Source organism: Natator depressus, chromosome 4 (assembly GCF_965152275.1).
Source record: "Natator depressus isolate rNatDep1 chromosome 4, rNatDep2.hap1, whole genome shotgun sequence".
Classification (NCBI taxonomy): Eukaryota; Metazoa; Chordata; order Testudines; family Cheloniidae; genus Natator; species Natator depressus.
In genome coordinates, this window is record NC_134237.1 from 72,866,411 (window position 1) to 72,889,164 (window position 22,754).

General features: G+C 41.3%; 1 protein-coding gene across 2 annotated transcripts in view; it reads right to left on the reverse strand.

Annotated features, from left to right (window-relative positions):
* The window catches only part of GLRA3 (glycine receptor alpha 3), a 142,575-nt gene that overhangs the window by 81,029 nt on the left and 38,792 nt on the right, over window positions 1–22,754 (reverse strand). For both annotated transcript variants that reach the window (XM_074951174.1, XM_074951175.1), the window contains exon 3: window positions 22,660–22,727. In XM_074951174.1, coding sequence (XP_074807275.1) covers window positions 22,660–22,727 — 68 coding nt within the window. The remainder of the gene's footprint in view (window positions 1–22,659; window positions 22,728–22,754) is intronic.

The window sequence follows — 22,754 nt, forward strand, 5'->3', positions numbered from 1 at the left end:
ATTAGCCCAAGTGCTACAAAAGGCACAGGAAAGAAGCCTAAAAGGAGAAAGAGGATGAGTAGAAGAGTCAGAGCTGTGCTGTCTCTTATCTCTGGAGTTGATGGTTATATGTTACTGATAGTATGAGGCTGCATAGACTGTAAAGGTGGCAGAAAAAAATTGTAAATCAACTGCATGTCTCTGAGCCATTTGTGGGACTAGAAAGTAGTAGGAGCAAGTCTGCCTGGCCCTATGGGGTCAGAGAAGGAAAGGATGTTAATCAAAGATTAAAAGGGGAAAATGGAGCCTGTGTCAAGATGAAAAGGGGGAGTCCATGCATTTGTGTGGGTAGCTTGTTAATTTCAGATTGAATTCCCATCCTGATATGTTTATATGCACACATGATAGGCAAACTAGGTTCTGTGAAGAGTTCAAAAACCATGACTCACTCAAAAATGCAGTTAATGGGGGGTAAGAAGTGTTGTCTCATAATTCTTGAAACTATAGGATAGGCAATACTGTCCCTGTGCTCTCTCAGCCTGAAGACGTCTGAAGCTAACACCCCTGCTTAGCTTCTCCACAGTAGCCAGGCAGGGGTTGGCAATGACTCCCCAGCGCGCTTTCCAACATATTGGGCAGATGCTGAACCCTTTCAGATGAGTGTGGCCTCTTCACTACCTCCATTCCCCAGAGCTCCAGGAAGCAATGCAGCTGCCCAAGGAAGTCTTTGCTTTAGTAAGTTCTTGAGGATTTAACTCCCACTTTATAATACTGAAATAATATTTTAGAGTCATATTGTGCTATTTGTTTAATGGAGATTTCTGTTTAAAAGCTAATGGCCTAGCATTACCATGCATTAGCTTATTTTAATGATATCACAGGATAGGACAACGGTATGCATTGTTTTCTGTGTTATGAATAAAGCTGATGATTCAGTAATCTCAAGCCATGAATTCATTCTCCTCCTCTTCTGCCAACTATGCTTATGTGACAGTGTGGGAAATATGTATATGTAAAACTTATGAATTCTGATTGATTTTATGAACTCTGTATCACTGGTCCTCTGTGTATTGAATCAGCCATTTGCTGACATGGACAATGTCTCATATCCCACATCTTCTCTGGAAGCTGCTACAGGATAATCAAAAAGTTGTTGACATTGAGTGACATTGCCCTGCCAATACACTGGATATTCCAAACAGGGTGGCTAACCTGCAAGAAATGATTTTTTTTTTTCAGTCTGGACTTCCTGTGTTGGGTCACCAACCACCTGATCATGTGGTGGGGGAAATCTGTTCACCCGAGGGGTGGATTGCAGGGACACCACAGCCAAGCTGGTAACAGACTAGGGTCTGCATCTGTGTGCATACTTGGAGGTTTGAGGCTAAAGAGACAGCGCCTAAACTCTGACTACCTACAGCAAGCCAAGAGCATGTGAGACCCAAGTATTGGGTTCAGGAAAGCAGCCTAAGTGTCTAGCAGGAGGGTGGGACTCATTAGGGTTGTAACAGCTTATATACGTGTACAAAACTCAGCAGCTTTGTTTGTAGTAGCACTTCCCCTCCCACCCAAAAGCCACATTTCTCTTATAAATATATATTTTCAAGTTCATCTGTCAGCATTTCAGACATATAGGTATTTTATTTTATTTTATTTTCCTTTCCATTGCTGATAGCTGTAGATAACATTAGCTTTTTATTTGGGGTCTGAAGCTTTTTAATTCCTGGCTTCAAATATGACCAAAATTCTGACATGTTGCCCTCAAGAGCATTCTCTCTCCCTCCTAACTAAAAATAACCTACAAAAAAAGGATAAATTCAGCTTCTTTATTTAGCTTTCTATTCTACGGTGTGCCTCGAATATCCACAAAGCTATCATCTCCCTCACAGTACCACCCTTTAAAGTGTTTAATCTATCCTGTTCCTTTTTCCTTTTTGTATTACTTTTACTGGTTGCATACAACAATTAGGTAAACTTTGGCTGGTGTGGTTTCTCTTTCTTTCAAAAACAACTTTAGTTCCTTGAACTTCATCTTCAAAATCCTGTGACCCTTCTAATTTTAATATCATTTGTTCAAACAGGAGGATCACAATAGGCTATTTGCCAACACCCCTCAGCAATTCTCTCTCTCGCTCTCTCTCTCTCATTTTGATGTAATATTGTGGAAATGAATGACAAAATTATAGTGAATGAAATATAAAGCAAATGACTGGCTATTTCTTAGGGAGATTAAAGCTTTGAATGAGTGCAGTAAAATGTATTTTTCTGTGGGGGGAAAAAAGAACAATTAAATCTAAGCTTATCTCACAATTTTTAACCAGAGTTCCCTTTTTGCAGTGTGCATACTTTCATGGTTAATTATAGCTTGAGCTAATTAATGTAATACTAATCAATTACTTTACAACAGTAACCAAGATAAAGATGAGTTCTGTATCAAGCCAAAGAATATTTTGTCTTTATCATACTAGATGCAAGAGAGGTACAATGTGGGGACTGAAAAGATAAAGACTGATGTAAAGAAAGATTCTTTACTACTATACCTCAGAAGCTGGTATGTCACAAAATACATTCATGGATTTAGTTCTTACTGGCTAAAATTTCTAATACTGCTACCTTGGTCTCTAAAAAATATGAACCTTGACATGCTTTTTAGTACTGCTTTGATTAGTATAATTAGACAGGCTGCCCCGTGACTGATTAGGTTTTGTATAATAACCTTTCCATTTTGCACTTCAAGTAATCTAATTATTCTAAGTAAATTGATGGAGTTTCCTTAGTTTTCCCTTGCATGTGTGAACATTTAGGGCTGGACCCAGTGACTTCAATGGACTTTGGATCAGGCCCTTAAACAACAGAAACTCACTGTGCAAGTATTTAAACCCAGGCAAGCATTTCATAGCTGTGGGATTTGCTGTTTCTTAAATAAATTTCCATAATCAAGTGAATGAGGAAGGCTTCCTAAGAGAACTGCTTCATTCATTAGGCATTTTAGGAGACTGACCTGCCTGAGAGTGATTCTGTGGATCAGCTTGTTGTGCAATGTTTGACTATAACCAATGGCATATTCAGCATACAGTGTTATGCTTAGAGATTGGGTATAGAGAGAAAGAGTTCACGGTTTATAAGCATTTCTCCCTAATACACATCTACCTAATCAAGAGAACACTGCATGGTTGGCCTGCCTGTACCAATTGTGCTGAGTTGATGATTTTCAGCACTCATGGTCTTCCTGCAGGCAGGATGCAGCTTTTCAGAGAACTTCAGCTCACTGCCTGGGACTGAGAGATTAATTGATCTCTACCACTGATAGCTCTGGAGTATGGTAACTTCTTTTCCAAAATGCTTGTGTCAAAGGGTAACTGGCCTGGAGATAAAAGAGAAGCCTACAGAGAAGTTAAGGGGTCAGGAGAGAAAGAGGGTTCCTTTTCAGCCTGCTGACCTTTGCCAGTCTAGGGGAAAGGACACAGCTGAAGCTGAGTGCTACAACTGGCCTGAATTATCAATGTAGAACCTAGAATGAAGGCTGTGAGTTTTCTACACCTTGGGTCAGGAATCCATGTGAGTTAGCAGCCCAGACCCCTACAGGGCTGCTGTGGGATCCCTGAATCAAAGCAAAGGAAGAGTTGACTTTAGTGAAGGAGTAGTCTGAGTAGCTGTAAGAGACTTAAAAAGTGAGATCCTCTAAAGGGGAAAATCTTAAAGTATTCTGGCCTTGGAATAACTTCTTACAAGGGCTACAGAGGGCTATGAGGGACCTGAGAGCAGTGAACCTGCAGGACCCTATCATTCCACAAGGCAGTGCCCTTACCTGGCTCTCTGTTGCAGCTTCACTTCTATGATATGTTATTTCTATTCCTTAGCTTTTTTAATCAACAGAAGCTGGGCCCTGACACAAAACAGTGTTCACACACCAACACTGTCTTGTCACCATGAATCAATCTAGCTTGGCACAAAACATGACTACTTACTGTTGGAAAAATCAAGCAATGGCAACTCATATTAAACCTCTTGAGTTGGAAAGAGGGCAGTACAGCAAGTGTTAGTTGAATCCAGGGGTGAAAGTAACTAAGTCCACTTACTGGTATGGAGTGGGGCAGCTCTGGCCCCTGGAAGGGGCGGGGCCTTGGGTGGCAGGGGCGGGGCTGGAGTGGGGTCAGCATCCCCCAGCCAGCCCTTCCAGTCCGGCTGGCCCAGTTGGCCTGTCGTAGCAGCAGCAGTGGCCGGAGCCCCGGGCCCTTTTAAATCGCTGGCCCCAGGGCAGCTGCTCCCTTTGCCCCCCCTGCCCGTCGGCGGCCGGGGGGGCCAAAACGGACAGGAGCGCTGCAGGGTCTGTTGCCGCAGCCCCACCGATGGGGGGGGGGGGCACAGCAACATTAAAGCGCCGCGGCGGCAAAGGATCATCCTTAAAGTGTTGCTCCGGCAGCGCTTTAATGTCCCTGCCCCTTTCGCCTCCCCTGTCGGCGGCCCTGCTGGGACGGACCCTACCGGCAGGGCCGCTGACAGGGGGAAGGGGCAGTGAAGTTAAAGCACTGACGCAGCAGCGCTTTAAGGACGGTCCTTTGCCGCGGCAGCGCTTTAACGTTGCTGCCCCTTTCCCCCACCCCCTCTGTCGGTGGCCCTGCCGGTATGGACCCTACCAGCGGGGCCGCCGACAGGGGAGGCAAAAGGGGCAGGGACGTTAAAGCGCTGCCACGGCCACGCTTTAATGTGGGCTGGGTATGGGTCGGTGTGGGTTCTTACCAGTACGCAGTACCGGCCCCTACCGGCTCACTTTCACCCCTGGTTGAATCGGTCCAATAAAACATTAATTATCTTTGGCTTATAGTTCTCACAGCAGTTATCTCTGAATCTCTACCTACCACTTTCTGTCACACCAGATAACTACATTTCGTCTTAGCTACCTGGTCAGATAATCTTAGACCTGAGATGCAGGTGTTCTCCTTAGATTCCAATTATGGAGCTCTAATGCACTTCATTATCTGATCTCTGACTGGTGTGATAAAAGCACAAAAAGTGTCCAGGCTGCAGCTAATCAGATATTAATTCAATCATAATATCAAACATTAAGATGGTAATAGATTATATATAGGTAGACGAATATCCTTAGTAAAGTTTTTCTACAGACTGCTTTCCCTGCCTTTCATAGTACCATGCTGAAGTTTCCTGGGCTTACTAAAGTGTACAGTGAATGTAACTTTTAATTGAATGTTGGTTTCATGTAAGAATTATCTTTCCTGAAATAAATGTTTTATTCTCAGGTCCTGACTACACACCATATTTAACTCCCAGCTCTTATTTTAAAAAGACTGACTAACATGGCCGCTACTCTGAAATGTGACTAACCCTGTGTAGCCAAAGATGGGGATTGTTGGTGCTTATTCAGGGGATAGTCATTGACACAGAGTCAGATTAAGATTGTGTGGAATTCTAACTTTCAATTGTTTGTTCTTTAACTTTAACCTTAACTTTGAATTCAAAAAAAGTATATTACAATATTCTAAAAATGTTGCTGTAATTTAACCTGGTATCTCTTTAAAACATTATTTGTAATTTAATGATGTTTTTTCCTCTAGGAATTGTCTTAGATTTTAGAAACAATTTAAAAAAAAAACACCCTAAATGTGTGGACAGGTACTCTTTTTATATTTCCTTCTGAAAGAGAGACTATATTTGCTAGAATTGTGGAATAAAGACATATTCAATGTGTCATAGCAAACATTCTGCCTGTATGTATGCATTTTACAGGACAGCTGCATGGCTTAATATTTCATAATTCAGAGACAGAACTAATAAATATTGTAGCACTCATATTTGAATCAAGGGTTTTCTTTTATTTCACCACCAATTTTTTTTCAAATATAAATTAAATTTTGCTTTAATATTTTGAAAGTGTTGATTATCCAAGTAGGATGTGATTTCCAAAGCACTTAGTGATGGTCTATCTCCACTCCCATTGAAGTCAATGTGAGTTTTATTATTGACTTAATTGGAAGCAGAATCAGGCCAACACTGAGTGATTTTGAAAATTTCACCTGTAAGGTCAAAGATATAATTGTGCACAATTACAAAGCACAGGTGATTAAATAAATGGTTATGTCCACATTCCAGTATTACTAGCTTTATCACCTGCCTTCATTAGCACTGATCCTAAGTATTGTTGCCACTCTTACAAACGTTACCCAGAAGAGATGGGGCTCCTTTTTGGTTGGTTCCATTCCATTCCTGCTTCCATTTTTCTGTTCCTTTCATGGAAATAGGACTATTTCCTTTGTGTTTTTCTTGGTTAGTTAAATTCTGCTATAGCCATAAATAAGTTGCTGGATGTATTATTTACAAGCATGGTATTATAAATATCTGTCAAGGATGCCTAAAGCCTAGGATAGATATTTTTATTAGTTGCATAATCAGAAAGTACTGTATAATAGTAATAATAGATGTGGCAAACACTTTCCTTGGAATATAGGGGAATATCTGGGGAATATATTTTTATCACAGTACGAACATAATTCTTGTTATTAATGGAAGTTGTGTGTTCATAACTCCCAGTGCAGTGGGATTACACTAAAATCCCGCTGTAACATGCTCAGGTTAATTGAGCTAAAACTGAAAAATGACAGCAGCTTTTACAATGGTTTTAAATTTTGAACAATAGTGGCAAGAAATAGAGAAACATTTATATGACAATTTACACAGCCATACATAATGTACAAAATGGCTATGTCTACATGCACCTTTGCCACATTTCTTAGTGTACAAGTAGTAGCTTTTAATGCACTAGCAGGTGATAGACTCGTCATAGAATATCAGGGTTGGAAGGGGGTCATCTAGTCCAACCCCCTGCTCAAAGCAGGACCAATCCCCAATTTTTGCCCCAGATCCCTAAATGGCCCCCTCAAGGGTTGAACTCACAACCCTGGGCTTAACAGGCCAATGCTCAAACCACTGATCTTATCCCTCCCCCCCAATGATGAGTAGTCACTGATAAAGATACTGCTGCTCTCACATCTTAAGGTACTTGTGGGTAGCTGACAAGTTGAGCTTTTCTGAGCTGGGAGGCCCCATGGTGAAGGGAGGAGTTGGGAGTGGGGGAAGGTGTAGGTTTCTTTCAAGCCCATGCTCACCAATGCAAGGACCACTTGCAAGCTGGCCTTAGTATACAAACTACACACTGTCTAATATGGCAGTCAGACTTGAAATTTTGTCAGATGACAGACAATAACAATACTTAACATGTATCACTTTTCACCTCTAGATTGCCAAGATGTCTACCAAGTTGAGAAGCTTTATCAGCCACAATATAGGTAGTACTGTAAAATTGAGGCAATGTTCTATAAAATGAAATGGGAAAGTTAAGGTATAAATTCTATTGTCTGATCTTTCAGGCAACTTGGATTTGTACTTCTGCCCCTTAAAATTAATATTTAGACAGCAGATGAAAAACAAACAAAAATATGAAACTGTTAGCCCCCCCATAAATACAACGTCTGTGTTTTATCCAGGCAATTCTAATAAAAGACAATGAAAGTCATGTAGCTAATACACTATTCAACACAAACCTTCAAAAGACAGTACATAAAGGCTAAAAGATAGTGTGTATATCTGTCTGTCTGGGTTCGTGGATGGCCCCCATTACTGTAGTGTCTTAGCATCTTGGCCTTACACCTTATTTATAGTGACTCTCTATCCCATCCGACTACCAGGGCCTGGATGCAGCATTGGAGGCCATCCGACTACCAGGGCCACTGGAGGCCATTGGAGGCCATTCACCCTGAAAAGCTCATAGGGATGTCAGGCACTTTTTCCTTTCCAACAGCTGAACGCTCCAACCCCTGCTAACTCAGTTGAGAAAGGTTATGTCTTGAATCTAGATCCCACAAGTGGTAGCCCACCACAGACCAGTAAACAGTAATACAGGCCATAACTAATCCGGTTGTGGCAATAAATCAGTTTTCATAGGTTACTATAAAGTTACATTTTGAGCCACAAGTCAATAGACTTACAAACAGTGTAAAGACTACTTTTTTATAAGCATGGAAATAAACACAGGATCATTTGCTCTCCTACAAAGAGCAGTTTTTTTTAAAAAATATTAATTTTATAGTTGAAATAAGGTAACTAAGAAACAGTACAAAGTATATACTGGTTCTCACCCCCACCCCCATACACAAAACTGATTCACCCCCAGTCACATATTGCTGCAATATCATTAATATGGTACGGAAAAAAACTCAGATGAATGAGCATTTACCACAATTCTTTTAAATCAAGAGGCTACTTTTTACTAAAAGTTTACTGCAAACTTTTTACTATTTATTACCAGACAAACCATGCCTGAGTGTGCTCTTCAGTGTTTTCCACTAGAATATTTGGCTCAAGCTATACAAGCCCCTGAAGTATTCACAGTATTATTGTAACAACTACTAGTGTTAAACTTATTGTTGTGTTGGCAGTATTTCCAGTGTTTCCTTTTTTTTAAAGGTTAATAATTCATATGTAAGACAAATTGTTCCAGGCTGACAAGAATACATTTATCACATAATATAGCTAAACAACAGGACAACAAGCCAAGTGTGGGGCCAGAGAGAGAAAAGTAGTAGGAGTTGAGGAAGATGGGAAATTCCTGATTTACTACATTCAGAAACCTTTGACTGCACCCTTAGAAAGCTTTTAGAAAGCGCCACTGAAGCTGTTTTCCTTGCCCCTATCCACCTACTCACCTATTTGCATCACATGTGGGAGAAGCAACCACCTGCACATCTACCAAATGGATTAGGGTATTCCCCAGTTGTGGGGAGAGGTGAGAAGAGTGGGGCATCAGCAAGGGTGAATAGTTGTTGGGAATGAAACCAAGGATTCACCTCAAAGTTATGAAGTGTAGGTAGTGCTCATTTAACTTTTGCATGCTGGTCCATTCCAATACTTCCTAGGGTCTGATCAGAATCAATCAAAACACATATTTCCTATATTATGTTACATTTGTGGATTAAATATTATCCATACCATAAAGCCTTCAAGGACTTTCAGTGTGTGCCAAGAATTGATACAATCTGGAGCAGCTTGAAAGACACACACAGATCATAGTAGCTCTTATAGAGCTTTAAAACTTCAAGGAAAGGTACATAATGCCTCTTCCTGAAGCCATAACAATCACATTTATGAACACACTGAGAATTTCCCTTTGAAAAGAAAAAATAAGAAAATCAATTTTAACTAGGTCTTGTATAGCATTTGTTACTTTTCTTTTTTATAATGGCTATAAATAAAAACGTTTACTTTTTTTTGGTATGGGGCTCATTATAAACAAAAGTTTTAAAATGTATTGACAGGAAGTATTATAAGCAGAGCTTATCCAAAATTATACATCTTTTTCCACATAGTCTGGCTACTGAAGCTGAATATCCAGAAGACAAAAATTAACAAAACAGAATACACTGAAGACATAACTTTATTTTTAAATTTAACTTGGATTTTAAGGTAAATCAAACTGATCAGAGGAGGGGAATTCAGAGAGACCACTCTATAAATACTCATTGTGATCTAGTGTAGGCACTGATAAGCTCTTCCATCATACGTGCACAAGGAAAGAGAAACAGTCTCTGAATGTCCTGTCCTTCCTTTTCTTATTTTTAGATTCACCTTTAACATCGCTCTAAAATACTATAGCTTTTTGTGTTAATGGAGTTTCGGTAAATTGTAGGTTCATGCAAAAACGAAAGCCAAAAGGTATATTCTTATCTGGATGGAGGAGATTTATGGGTTTAAATATCTACTAACGCTAATAGGAGTTAAGGGCAAAAATCCCCATACATCAAGATGAGATTAACACCCATTAGCTAAATACACACACACAAAGACAGCTATGCTAAAGACATCTGAAAACTCATTTCCTTTGGCTTTCATTTTTACATACATAATTTTGACACTGGTATCATTGTATTAATAAATTTAAAGAATGTTTTGACAGTTTGGTACAATAAGAACTATAAATCTATATTAGAATAAAAATAGTTGCTAGACAAAAACAAGATAATACACTGAATTAGCCTGTTGTGCACTGATAACCACAAATCCCAGAATATGATATGCACAGGATAAACCAAAAGGTATATCCACGTAACATTATAGAAAGGTCCTAGTGCAACATGAAAAATATTTTTTTTTACAGTAGAGGTGGATATATTTAATCCTGGGATAAGCCCATGTTATGTTTTTGTACTGCTCAGTAACATCTGTCTCAGTTACTTATATGGCCTCCATCGCTGTCATACCTGGCTGTTTCACGATCTCTAATGTATTTATTCTCACAGCACCCTGTGAGGCAAGGAAGTCCTATGAGCCCAATTTCACAGATGGAGAACTGAGGCACAAAGAGGCTAAATGAGTTGCCTAAAATCATGCAGGAAACCTGGGGCACAGTGAGGATTTTACCCCAGGATTCTCAAGTGCTAGGTTAGGGCACCTAACCACTGGCCACCTTTCTTCTTTAATGCTAATTAATAATGGAAAACACACATTTACTGCTCTAGATTTTTAAATCCTACAGGTGAAATAAAAAAACAATTCACAGAGAAGGCATATGATTTGTTTGCTATATCTATTTCACTTTCTAGCTTGGCCTTTTTAGATATCAATGGTATCATCCATGTATCGTTATTCTCCCCTAGCTTGAGCACACACATTATAGCATTATTCTTCATTAACTTAAGTACAAATCTAAGCTGGGAGCAACCAGGAAAACAGACATGGACCTTTATCTAGTTGTACGTGGAGTTAGAAAAACTCAGAATTTATGAAAACATTATTGATGCTCAAGCTCGCTTCCTTCTATTCTTTAAAGCTATTATGTTCAACAATTTAATGAATGCAGAAACTGAGAACTTGTGCATTAGAAAAATGTGTGCCCTTTTTTATTCTTATGGGCTCAACATTTCTTTTTTCTTAAGGTCTAACCCCTTGAAGAGGCACTCAGCCCAAAGGAGATGCTAGCCCACCCACTATTCCCACTACAGTTAATGGGAGTTGAGGGTGCTGAACACTTTACAGGATTAAGTCCTTAGATATAACCTCTAGAATATTTGAGCCCATATGAAATATTTGGCTAAATCAGGTTTGAATAAATCAGAGGAAGAAACTGGGAAAGTGACTAATCCCATAAGACAAAACTGAAGAAGTAAAAATGCTAGTTAGGTGGAGGTTGGACAAATGAGAAAAGTGCCATTTTTTTCCAGCTTGCTTTCAATGCTGAATGCAAGTGGAAAAAAGAGCAGGGATTCTGTGAGTTTTTCCAAGCAAATAGTTTTCAGCAGATCACATCTCTGGAAATCAGTTTGCAACTGTACCAATGATAAACTCAAAGATGATCTAAAAATATGTGTTTGCTGCTAAAGAGAGGGAACTATTTCAGAACATATTTTAGTGCGGAGTTGGTCTTTAAAATGAACGTTGGTACCATGTGAAAGAAACATATTACTCTACTCAGAAATTGTGAGAACAGCACAGATGCACTAATAATGTGAAGGATGTATTAATGATCACTGAAATCCTTATCTGATGGAAAAAAATAAAAATTATTAAAATGTAAAAAAGAAGATATAGTCAATATGGTTTGATTCTTTCAAGGGATAGTTCAGTGGTTTGAACATTTGGCCTGCTAAATGTAGGGTTATGAGTTCAATCCTTGAGGGGGGCATTTAGGGATCTGGGGCAAAAATTGGGGATTGGTCCTGCTTTGAGCAGGCGGTTGGACAAGATGACCTCCTGAGGTCCCTTCCAACCCTGAGATTCTATGAATTAAAAATGTAAACCCCAGTGTAGAATACAAATACTATATATTAGCTCTCACTGTTGCAACTACTATGGTAGTGAAGGCAAAATTTTGGGGAAAACCCCTAATTACAAATTTTTCCATATTTTTACTAGAAACCTCACAGTTCAACTTTTCTAGATAAAAAGAATGTTTCCCATTTCATCCTTTAAAAAACAGCAAATTAAAAAGAGTGCACTATCTGATTGCAAATTAGATTAACACCCATTTGTTGTGGCATCTTAATTAATGTGCACATTTTTTGAAGTAGAAGATGAGTGCATTTTTAGACACTTTTTCCTTATATATGTGAAGTGTGTGTGATATGTCTTGTATGGAAAAGGAAGATAAAATGAAACTGGCAGATTAGAATGCAGGTTCAGCAAGAGGATTTGCACAGATTAATCTGTTCATGTAACAAACTGAGCAGCTGCTGGCCCAGTAGAATTTGAAAGACCTTTGTCTGCATCTGACTCAGTGACCTAGGCTAAGGACTGCAAAAGCAGGATCATGATACAGAATACGAAAAGATAAATAGCACAAATTTCAAACCTAGTGCAAGATCAAACTGTAGATTGCAGAAGTGATGTTTCTATTTGCCCTTCTAGAAGGGAAAGATTTAATTATCAGAGTGCAGGAAAGGAAGAATTAAAGGCATTTCTATAGCATGTTGAATCTGGAAGGTGACCTGTATTTCAGGTTATGGGAATTGTGATCTAAAATGTGCAAACTAGACTATTCTGCATTATTCACTGTAAACACTAACAAATTAAGGGATCTGTTAGGTGTAATGTTGTACATGTTTCCGCCAAAGGAAGACTCATTTCACAGACACTAGTGGTTACCAACTCAACAGACTCTATTGTACCGAAAATCTGGGAAACCTACCACGAGTATCATTACATACATATAAGGGAATATTGCCTTCGCAGAAATAGATATGCTCAGCTGTAAGAAGGTCAGGCTGATTAAACCGAAGAAGTGGATAACAGATGACGTAATGTTGACTGGTCAAAAAACATGGTACACAATGTTTTTTTAGTGAAAAGCACATCTTGCTTTTGTCTATATAATATGCCAGGCTTTAACGGAAGGTACTGCTAGCAGCAAAAAAGGCAGCTCACCCAATTCCTACCCATAGTCTGACTGCATTCCTATTTGCAGCTAGACTCAAGAAATATCCATGACCAGAAGTTGGCAGGAATAAGCAAGAGAGAGAGATTCTTTAAGGATGATTAGCTGCCTTGATGGCATTTGCCATTAGACCTCTTTCCAAGAGTCTGTGTCAATGCACTCTTAGCACATGTATAATTAGTTCACTTAGAAATATTTTAGCTTATTTCTGTGCTAATATCAATGTGCTCTTCTTGACATTTAAAATCCTTTAAGAAATTTGGTGAAAACTCTCTTCTTTTTGGTCAATCATATTCTCAAGTGCTAAATGAGATTCGTTGATGCTGGCTTACTTCTCTTCCCTATAACCAACTACACCATATTTGCTAGTCTTTGCTTCATCCCCTTAGCACATTCCTTCTCTGAAACTCAAAACCAGAAATGTCAATGATGAGGCCACCCTCATTCTTTAAACTGAAACTGAATAATCACTTTTAATTTTTAGCTGGGCACTTCTGATTGCTGTACATTAAATTGTGTTACATCTCTTTAAAAGTATCTTGATATATCTTAGCCTGCATTTACACAGTACCATATCATGCTATCATGAGAAACTTTGTGTATGAACAGGGATAGTATGGACACTATGGATGGTATGGACACTCCATTATCTTTTAAGAGTTGTTGCCAACGAGTAAATCAAACTGTACTAAAACTTTTTAGCCTCCCAGCACTCAATCCTGCAAGATTCTGAGCACTCTGGCCCTAAGCCAGCAAACCACTTACATATATGTTTCAATGTTAAGCATATGGACAGTCCATTGACGCATCGCATTTGTGAAATTAAACATGTGCTTAAGTGCTTTGTTAGATGAGGGCTACAGTTCTCAGAACCATGCAAGATCAAGCCTTTAAGTCATATTTAAGTCTGAGTTGCACAAACCTATAAAGGCACAATGGCCAGAACTGCAGAATACCACTGAAGACATGCTACTATTGTGTATTTTAAGAACAAACACCTGCTCTTAATTTAATAAAATGAAATGGATTTAATTCAATGTAATTTCCAATCATGAAGTGTTTAGACAATTAGGTAAATTAATGGGATTGAATTATAAAATGCTTATAGTATGTTGTGCTTCTAAATCTAGAAAGAATATTTTTATTTTGAAATATTTTTGCCTATTGCTATCATTGCTTCGCTTTTAAAATTCCTGGATCACACAATAAGGAATACAAATGGTGGGGCCATGTTTGTTTGTTTGTTTGTTTATTTTTAATCAAACAATAGGCCAAATTTGGAAGTCCTTACTCATTTCTCATTCCCTCCCTACCCAGGCAAAGCTCTTATTGATGGGAGTCTTGATGAGTAATATATGTCAGGGACTACAATCCTCAGCTGGTATAAGTCAGTATAGTTCTATGAGTCTGGTACCAGGACTGGGCCCAATGCACAAACAATACACAAACAAACGGCAATTATTTGACCATATTCATATACAAGTCTGAAAAAGTCTGTCTAGAGTGAGTTCCAATTAGACCTTTGTTAAATCAATGTATGTTACACCAACTTAGGCTCCCTTAGACTCAGTTAGGGTATGTCTACACTACGAAATCAGGTCGAATTTATAGAAGTCGTTTTTTTAGAAATCGGTTTTATATATTCGAGTGTGTGTGTCCCCACAGAAAATGCTCTAAGTGCATTAAGTGCATTAACTCGGCGGAGTGCTTCCACAGTACCGAGGCTAGCGTCGAATTCCGGAGTGTTGCACTGTGGGTAGCTATCCCACAGTTCCTGCAGTCTCCACTGCCCATTGGAATTCTGGGTTGAGATCCCAATGCCTGATGGGGCTAAAACATTGTCGCGGGTGGTTCTGGGTACATATCGTCAGGCCCCCGTTCCCTCCCTCCCTCCGTGAAAGCAAGGGCAGACAATTGTTTTGTGCCTTTTTTCCTGAGTTACCTGTGCAGACGCCATACCACGGCAAGCATGGAGCCCGCTCAGGTAACCGTCACAGTATGTCTCCTGGGTGCTGGCAGACACGGTACTGCATTGCTACACAGTAGCAGCAACCCATTGCCTTCTGGCAGCAGACGGTGCAATATGACTGGTAGCCGTCATCGTCATGTCCGAGGTGCTCCTGGCCGCGTCGGCCGGGAGCGCCTGGACAGACATGGGGGCAGGGACTAAGTTTGGAGTGACTCGACCAGGTCATTCTCTTTAGTCCTGCAGTCAGTCCTATTGAACCATCTTATGGTGAGCAGGCAGGCAATACGGATTGCTAGCAGTCGTACTGTACCATCTTCTGCCGGGCAGGCAAGAGATGGGGATGGATAGCAGTCATATTGCACCATCTTCTGCTGGGCAGGCAAGAGATGAGGATGGCTAGCAGTCGTATTGCACCATCTTCTGCTGAGCAGCCATGAGATGTGGATGGCTTGCAGTCCTTCTGCACCATCTGCTGCCAGCCAAAGATGTAAAAGATAGATGGAGTGGATCAAAACAAGAAATAGACCAGATTTGTTTTGTACTCATTTGCTTCCCCCCCTCCCCTGTCTAGGGGACTCATTCCTCTAGATCACACTGCAGTCACTCACAGAGAAGGTGCAGCAAGGTAAATCTAGCCATGTATCAATCAGAGGCCAGACTAACCTCATTGTTCCAATAAGAACAATAACTTAGGTGCACCATTTCTTATTGGAACCCTCCGTGAAGTCCTGCCTGAAATATTCCTTGATGTAAAGCCACCCCCTTTGTTGATTTTAGCTCCCTGAAGCCAACCCTGTAAGCCATGTCGTCAGTTGCCGCTCCCTCCGTCAGAGCAACGGCAGACAATCGTTCCGCGCCTTTTTTCTGTGCGGACGCCATACCAAGGCAAGCATGGAGGCCGCTCAGCTCACTTGGGCAATTAGGAGCACATTAAACACCACACGCATTATCCAGCAGTATATGCAGCACCAGAACCTGGCAGAGCGATACCAGGCGAGGAGGCGACGTCAGCGCGGTCACGTGAGTGATCAGGACATGGACACAGATTTCTCTGAAAGCATGGGCCCTGCCAATGCATGCATCATGGTGCTAATGGGGCAGGTTCATGCTGTGGAACGCCGATTCTGGGCTCGGGAAACAAGCACAGACTGGTGGGACCGCATAGTGTTGCAGGTCTGGGACGATTCCCAGTGGCTGCGAAACTTTCACATGTGTAGGGGCACTTTCATGGAACTTTGTGACTTGCTTTCCCCTGCCCTGAAGCGCATGAATACCAAGATGAGAGCAGCCCTCACAGTTGAGAAGCAAGTGGCGATAGCCCTGTGGAAGCTTGCAACGCCAGACAGCTACCGGTCAGTTGGGAATCAATTTGGAGTGGGCAAATCTACTGTTGGAGCTGCTGTGATGCAAGTAGCCCACGCAATCAAAGATATGCTGATATCAAGGGTAGTGACCCTGGGAAACGTGCAGGTCATAGATGGCTTTGCTGCAATGGGATTCCCTAATTGTGGTGGGGCCATAGATGGAACCCATATCCCTATCTTGGCACCGGAGCACCAAGCCGGCAAGTACATAAACCTCAAGGGGTACTTTTCAATAGTGCTGCAAGCTCTGGTGGATCACAAGGGACGTTTCACCAACATCAACGTGGGATGGCCGGGAAAGGTACATGACGCGCGCATCTTCAGGAACTCTGGTCTGTTTCAAAAGCTGCAGGAAGGGACTTTATTCCCAGACCAGAAAATAACTGTTGGGGATGTTGAAATGCCTATATGTATCCTTGGGGACCCAGCCTACCCCTTAATGCCATGGCTCATGAAGCCGTACACAGGCAGCCTGGACAGTAGTCAGGAGCTGTTCAACTACAGGCTGAGCAAGTGCAGAATGGTGGTAGAATGTGCATTTGGACGTTTAAATGCACGCTGGCGCAGTTTACTGACTCGCTTAGACCTCAGCGAAACCAATATTCCCACTGTTATTACTGCTTGCTGTGTGCTCCACAATATCTGTGAGAGTAAGGGGGAGACGTTTATGGCGGGGTGGGAGGTTGAGACAAATCGCCTGGCTGCTGGTTACGCGCAGCCAGACACCAGGGCGGTTAGAAGAGCACAGGAGGGTGCGGTACGCATCAGAGAAGCTTTGAAAACCAGTTTCATGACTGGCCAGGCTACGGTGTGAAAGTTCTTTGTTTCTCCTTGATGAAACCCCCCACCCCTTGGTTCACTCTACTTCCCTGCAAGCTAACCACCCTCCCGTCCTCCCTTTAATCATTGCTTGCAGAGGCAATAAAGTCATTGTTGCTTCACATTCATGCATTCTTTATTCATTCATCACACAAATAGGGGGATGACTACCAAGGTAGCCCAGGAGGGGTGGTGGAGGAGGGAAGGAAAATGCCACACAGCACTTTAAAAGTTTACAACTTTAAAATTTATTGAATGCCTGCCTTCTTTTTTTGGGGCAGTCCTCTGTGGCGGAGTGGCTGGTTGGCCGGTGGCCCCCCCACCGCGTTCTTGGGCGTCTGGGTGTGGAGGCTATGGAACTTGGGGAGGAGGGTGGTTGGTTACACTGGGGCTGTAGTGGCAGTCTGTGCTCCAGCTGCCTTTGCTGCAGCTCAACCATACACTGGAGCATACTGGTTTGGTCCTCCAGCAGCCTCAGCATTGAATCCTGCCTCCTCTCATCACGCTGCCGCCACATTTGAGCTTCAGCCCTGTCTTCAGCCCACCACTTACTCTCTTCAGCCCGCCACCTCTCCTCCCGGTCATTTTGTGCTTTCCTGCACTCTGACATTATTTGCCTCCACGCATTCGTCTGTGCTCTGTCAGTGTGGGAGGACAGCATGAGCTCAGAGAACATTTCATCACAAGTGCGTTTTTTTTTTTCTTTCTAATCTTCACTAGCCTCTGGGAAGGAGAAGATCCTGTGATCATTGAAACACATGCAGCTGGTGGAGAAAAAAAAAGGGACAGCGGTATTTAAAAAGACACATTTTATAAAACAGTGGCTACACTCTTTCAGGGTAAACCTTGCTGTTAACATTACATACATAGCACATGTGCTTTCGTTACAAGGTCGCATTTTGCCTCCCCCTACCGCGTGGCTACCCCCCGCAACCCTCCCCCCTCCCCGTGGCTAACAGTGGGGAACATTTCTGTTCAGCCACAGGTAAACAGCCCAGCAGGAACGGGCTCCTCTGAGTGTCCCCTGAAGAAAAGCACCCTATTTCAACCAGGTGACCATGAATGATATCTCACTCTCCTGAGGATAACACAGAGAGATAAAGAACGGATGTTGTTTGAACGCCAGCAAACATACACTGCAATGCTTTGTTGTACAATGATTCCCGAGTATGTGTTACTGGCCTGGAGTGGTAAAGTGTCCTACCATGGAGGATGCAATAAGTCTGCCCTCCCCAGAAACCTTTTGCAAAGGCTTTGGGAGTACATCCAGGAGAGCCGCGAATGCCAGGGCAAAGTAATCCTTTCACATGCTTGCTTTTAAACCATGTATAGTATTTTAAAAGGTACACTCACCGGAGGTCCCTTCTCCGCCTGCCGGGCCCAGGAAGCAGCCTTGGGTGGGTTCGGGGGGTACTGGCTCCAGGTCCAGGGTGAGAAACAGTTCCTGGCTGTCGGGAAAACCGGTTTCTCCGCTTGCTTGCTGTGAGCTATCTACAACCTCCTCATCATCATCATCTTCTTCTTCGTCCCCAAAACCTGCTTCCGTGTTGCCTCCATCTCCATTGAAGGAGTCAAACAACACGGCTGGGGTAGTGGTGGCTGAACCCCCTAAAATGGCATGCAGCTCATCATAGAAGCGGCATGTTTGGGGCTCTGACCCGGAGTGGCTGTTCGCCTCTCTGGTTTTCTGGTAGGCTTGCCTCAGCTCCTTAAGTTTCACGCGGCACTGCTTCGGGTCCCTGTTATGGCCTCTGTCCTTCATGCCCTGGGAGATTTTGACAAAGGTTTTGGCATTTCGAAAACTGGAACGGAGTTCTGATAGCACGGATTCCTCTCCCCATACAGCGATCAGATCCCGTACCTCCTGTTCAGTCCATGCTGGAGCTCTTTTGCGATTCTGAGACTCCATCATGGTCACCTCTGCTGATGAGCTCTGCATGGTCACCTGCAGCTTGCCACGCTGGCCAAACAGGAAATGAGATTAAAAAGTTCGCGGTTCTTTTCCTGTCTACCTGGCCAGTGCATCTGAGTTGAGAGTGCTGTCCAGAGCGGTCACAATGGAGCACTCTGGGATAGCTCCCGGAGGCCAATACCGTCGAATTGTGTCCACAGTACCCCAAATTCGACCCGGCAAGGCCGATTTAAGCGCTAATCCACTTGTCAGGGGTGGACTAAGGAAATCGATTTTAAGAGCCCTTTAAGTCGAAATAAAGGGCTTCATCGTGTGGACGGGTGCAGGTTTACATCGATTTAACGCTGCTAAATTCGACCTAAAGTCCTAGTGTAGACCAGGGCTAAGACTCATGCCTTCTTACCTACATATAATGTACACTCCCGCCTTTAAAAATAACCTTTCATTTTGGCTCGCTGAGACTGAAATGACCAGGAATCTGAGTCCACATGACTTTAACTCACATTCTAAGGGAGCAGAAGATATGAGTGTAAAGTCAAAGCAACTAACTGGAGGTGTAACAAGGTAGCCTACTTTAACTCATACCCAGTTCTTTCACTTACACCTTCTGGCTCCTTAGATTCCCTTGCATATCAGTCTAAGGGGATCCACTGGTATTGCAGAACCTACCTGAGTGTAAAGAAGCCAGATATTCATTTCACACCCGGGTAAATCTGATATAACCTCAATGAAATCAATGGAAGTGACAGTATAAAAATTGATATAAGTAATATGGAAATAGACTTCTGGTTTCTAACGCATCACCCCTGAATTAAACCAGTTGTCTCTTGTGTTATACATAGCCACACCAGCAAAGGGAGCTCAAAGATTTTGATCACCTTAAAAACCATAATACATAGATACAATATAGATTTCCAGTATATTGATACAGTATAGATTATAGGCACATTGCTAAAATAATTCCTGTAAACATAGGCAAATATCTTTAAAACAAATCCATTAGATTAATATACATTTAGAGGTTTAAATTTCCAGAGATGCTTTCAGATATCAATTAATGACTTTCCTAATTTGTATTTAATTTTTCTCTTAAAATTCTTTATGCAAAGGTTGGAAAGAAATACTTGAATACAATTTTGGACATTGTGGTTACAGGCCTTTAAATTGTCTGTATACATCATGATTTAAAATAAATACCAAGAAGAAGGTAACTGGTCAGATGTGTTTCACATAACTTGGACAGAACAAACAACAAATACTGTAGTAAAATACTGTAAGATGACTCCTATTCAACACAGTTCCATAAAAAAAAATCCAGTTTGTAATAAAATGCCAGATGTTATTATTGTAACGTTAAGGTATAAACACTGTCCTAGTTTTCAAGAGCTGTTCGTCATCGCTGTTCATCATCACAGGTCACAAATAAAGTCATGTGTGAGTGCTCATATTTTAAAATGACTGATTTCATTCCAACAAAGTTCAACAACTACTGACCATAAGTAAAAGTCTTCTATGAGCAGCATCAGTGCATAAGTTACAAACAAATTACCAGTATTATGGAGTATCACCAGTTTCTATGCAATCTAGGTTGCAGTTTTTTGTGCAGCCTTAACATGTTTGCAGATGGCATTACTAAAAAAGTTAATAAATACTATACCATGATGCTGACAATGGGCACAGTGAGGCTTATAGAGGCAGTATCACTTGCTACCTGTAAAGTGATGTAGCCAGTTCCTCTCCCCACCACCCTGCCAGCACACTATGGGTAGGAGAAGTAATGGTCCTCCCCTTGCCTAAACACACCCTATCCAGGGATTGTGTGCTTTGCGAACACTCTTTCTTAGGGCATAAATCTGGCCCCAAATTTAGTGCTATTTTCTGGATAAAAGTTGGCTTGTCTGAAGTCCACATACTGCACTCAGTCTACTCATAGAATTGCCATAGCTATCAGTGGTGTTTCTGTCCATGGATCAAAAGCAGTATATGTTTGTAATTATATTAGAATGTGTGTAACTGCATTGGAAATTACACAGTGTTCTATCTTTTCAAAAGGGCTTTAAAAACATCAATCGATCTGTATCTCTGCTACATCTGTACCTCATTCTACAAATGTGAAAGTCAGGCATGGAGAATGAAATAGACTTGGCAAGGCCACATAGCAAATCAGTGACCAAGCTGAGATTAAATGCACATGGTTTTGGCTCCCAGGCCTGCAATCAGTACAGTAGACCATCCTGCTCTCTGAACTGACATTAAATAAAAGCATTTCTGTGTATACGCCAACACAAAAGATGTCAAGTTCATTAACAGGTGTAAATATTTTAGAAATGTTTGATAGCCTCTAAATGGCTGTCAATGTTTGTAATATGATACATACATAAATGAAAGAAATGGGAAAGCACTTAGTGTGACTTCCAAAGTTATTTTCATTCTTTTCTCACATTTTTTGTTTAGGTAAAACCCTCTCAGAAGCCAAATTTCACTGAAATTTAAGGGCTAAATTCTCATTTCCTCTGGAAAGTCCAAGCAAACAGCTCCTGAAGAGTGGATTTGTCCTTCCCACCTCCTAATTTGTGACTACTACTGTATATAGTAGCAGCTGCAGTCTGCTGAACATCTCCTTTCGCAGGGAGGTTAGCCAATGAATTTGTATAGTTTGCTTGCTTACTAGGCATAAGCCTACCTGTCCCATGGCTTCCCCCAAATTCGCCCTCTGAGCTGCTAAAGAGAGATATGCCTGAGTACTTCTCCACAGCAGCTAAAGATTAAATAATCCTGGTGCTTAATTTGTGCCAGGGTTGAGCCCTGACACCTCTAGGTTTGGCAGTTTATAGCCCTGGCACCTCTGGGCTTGCCACATCAGTTATGAAAGTAAAAAAACTTGCTTGAACCCTCCCCCCCCGATCTCTTTCATTACAAATTAAGCACTGTATTATCCCCCATTCAACCCAAATAAGTCTCTTTGGCTGCTGGCCCTTGAAACCTCTTCAATCTGCATAGGATGCACATTCATAGAAAGTGCTCCCAATTTCCCATCAGAAGCCACAACATTAAGGTAGCTTTCTACCTAAAAGATCAGTTTACTGTGTCACCAGCCGCCATAGCCTTCTAAGGCTTTCAGTGTTCAGGCAGCTATGGATATTTTTCTGGTGGACTGGAGTCTTAATATTTGATTTTCTTTTGTGTAGTCTATACATTAGTGCCACATTTCATTTATAGTAAATAATACTTTACTGAAAATAAAGACATTCATCATGTAAAATGTATGCCCCCATCTGTTATATAAAATGGAACAATAGCATATAACTAACAAAGTTACTAGATCCATAAATTGTGCTAGTAGAAAGGTAAAATGCCATAGAACATAAACTTTTTAATTCAAAAGTTTAAAAAAAAAACACATATTATGAAATTTCATTACAACTATCACAGAAGATATGAAAAGCATCTCTGTTGGCCCTCACAAGTGCATTCTTCATCCTGGTAACAGTAAAATGATGGATTTTCTACCAGATAAACCAACTATTAAGTTAAATATTCTATTTATTGATTTTAACCATAACAAAAATGATTTCCTCCTCAGTTTAGTTCCAAACTAAAACAAGACCTAACTTCTTGTTCAGTTCTTTGAGTTACTTTAAGTTGCATTTTAAATGTTTTCTGAGGTAAAGTGCCTTACCATGGTTGTCTCTGCAATGGATCCAAAGCTGTTTATAAATATGTTACATGTGACATTAACTGGAGGGCCTGAAAAAGAAAAAAAGTATTATGTGA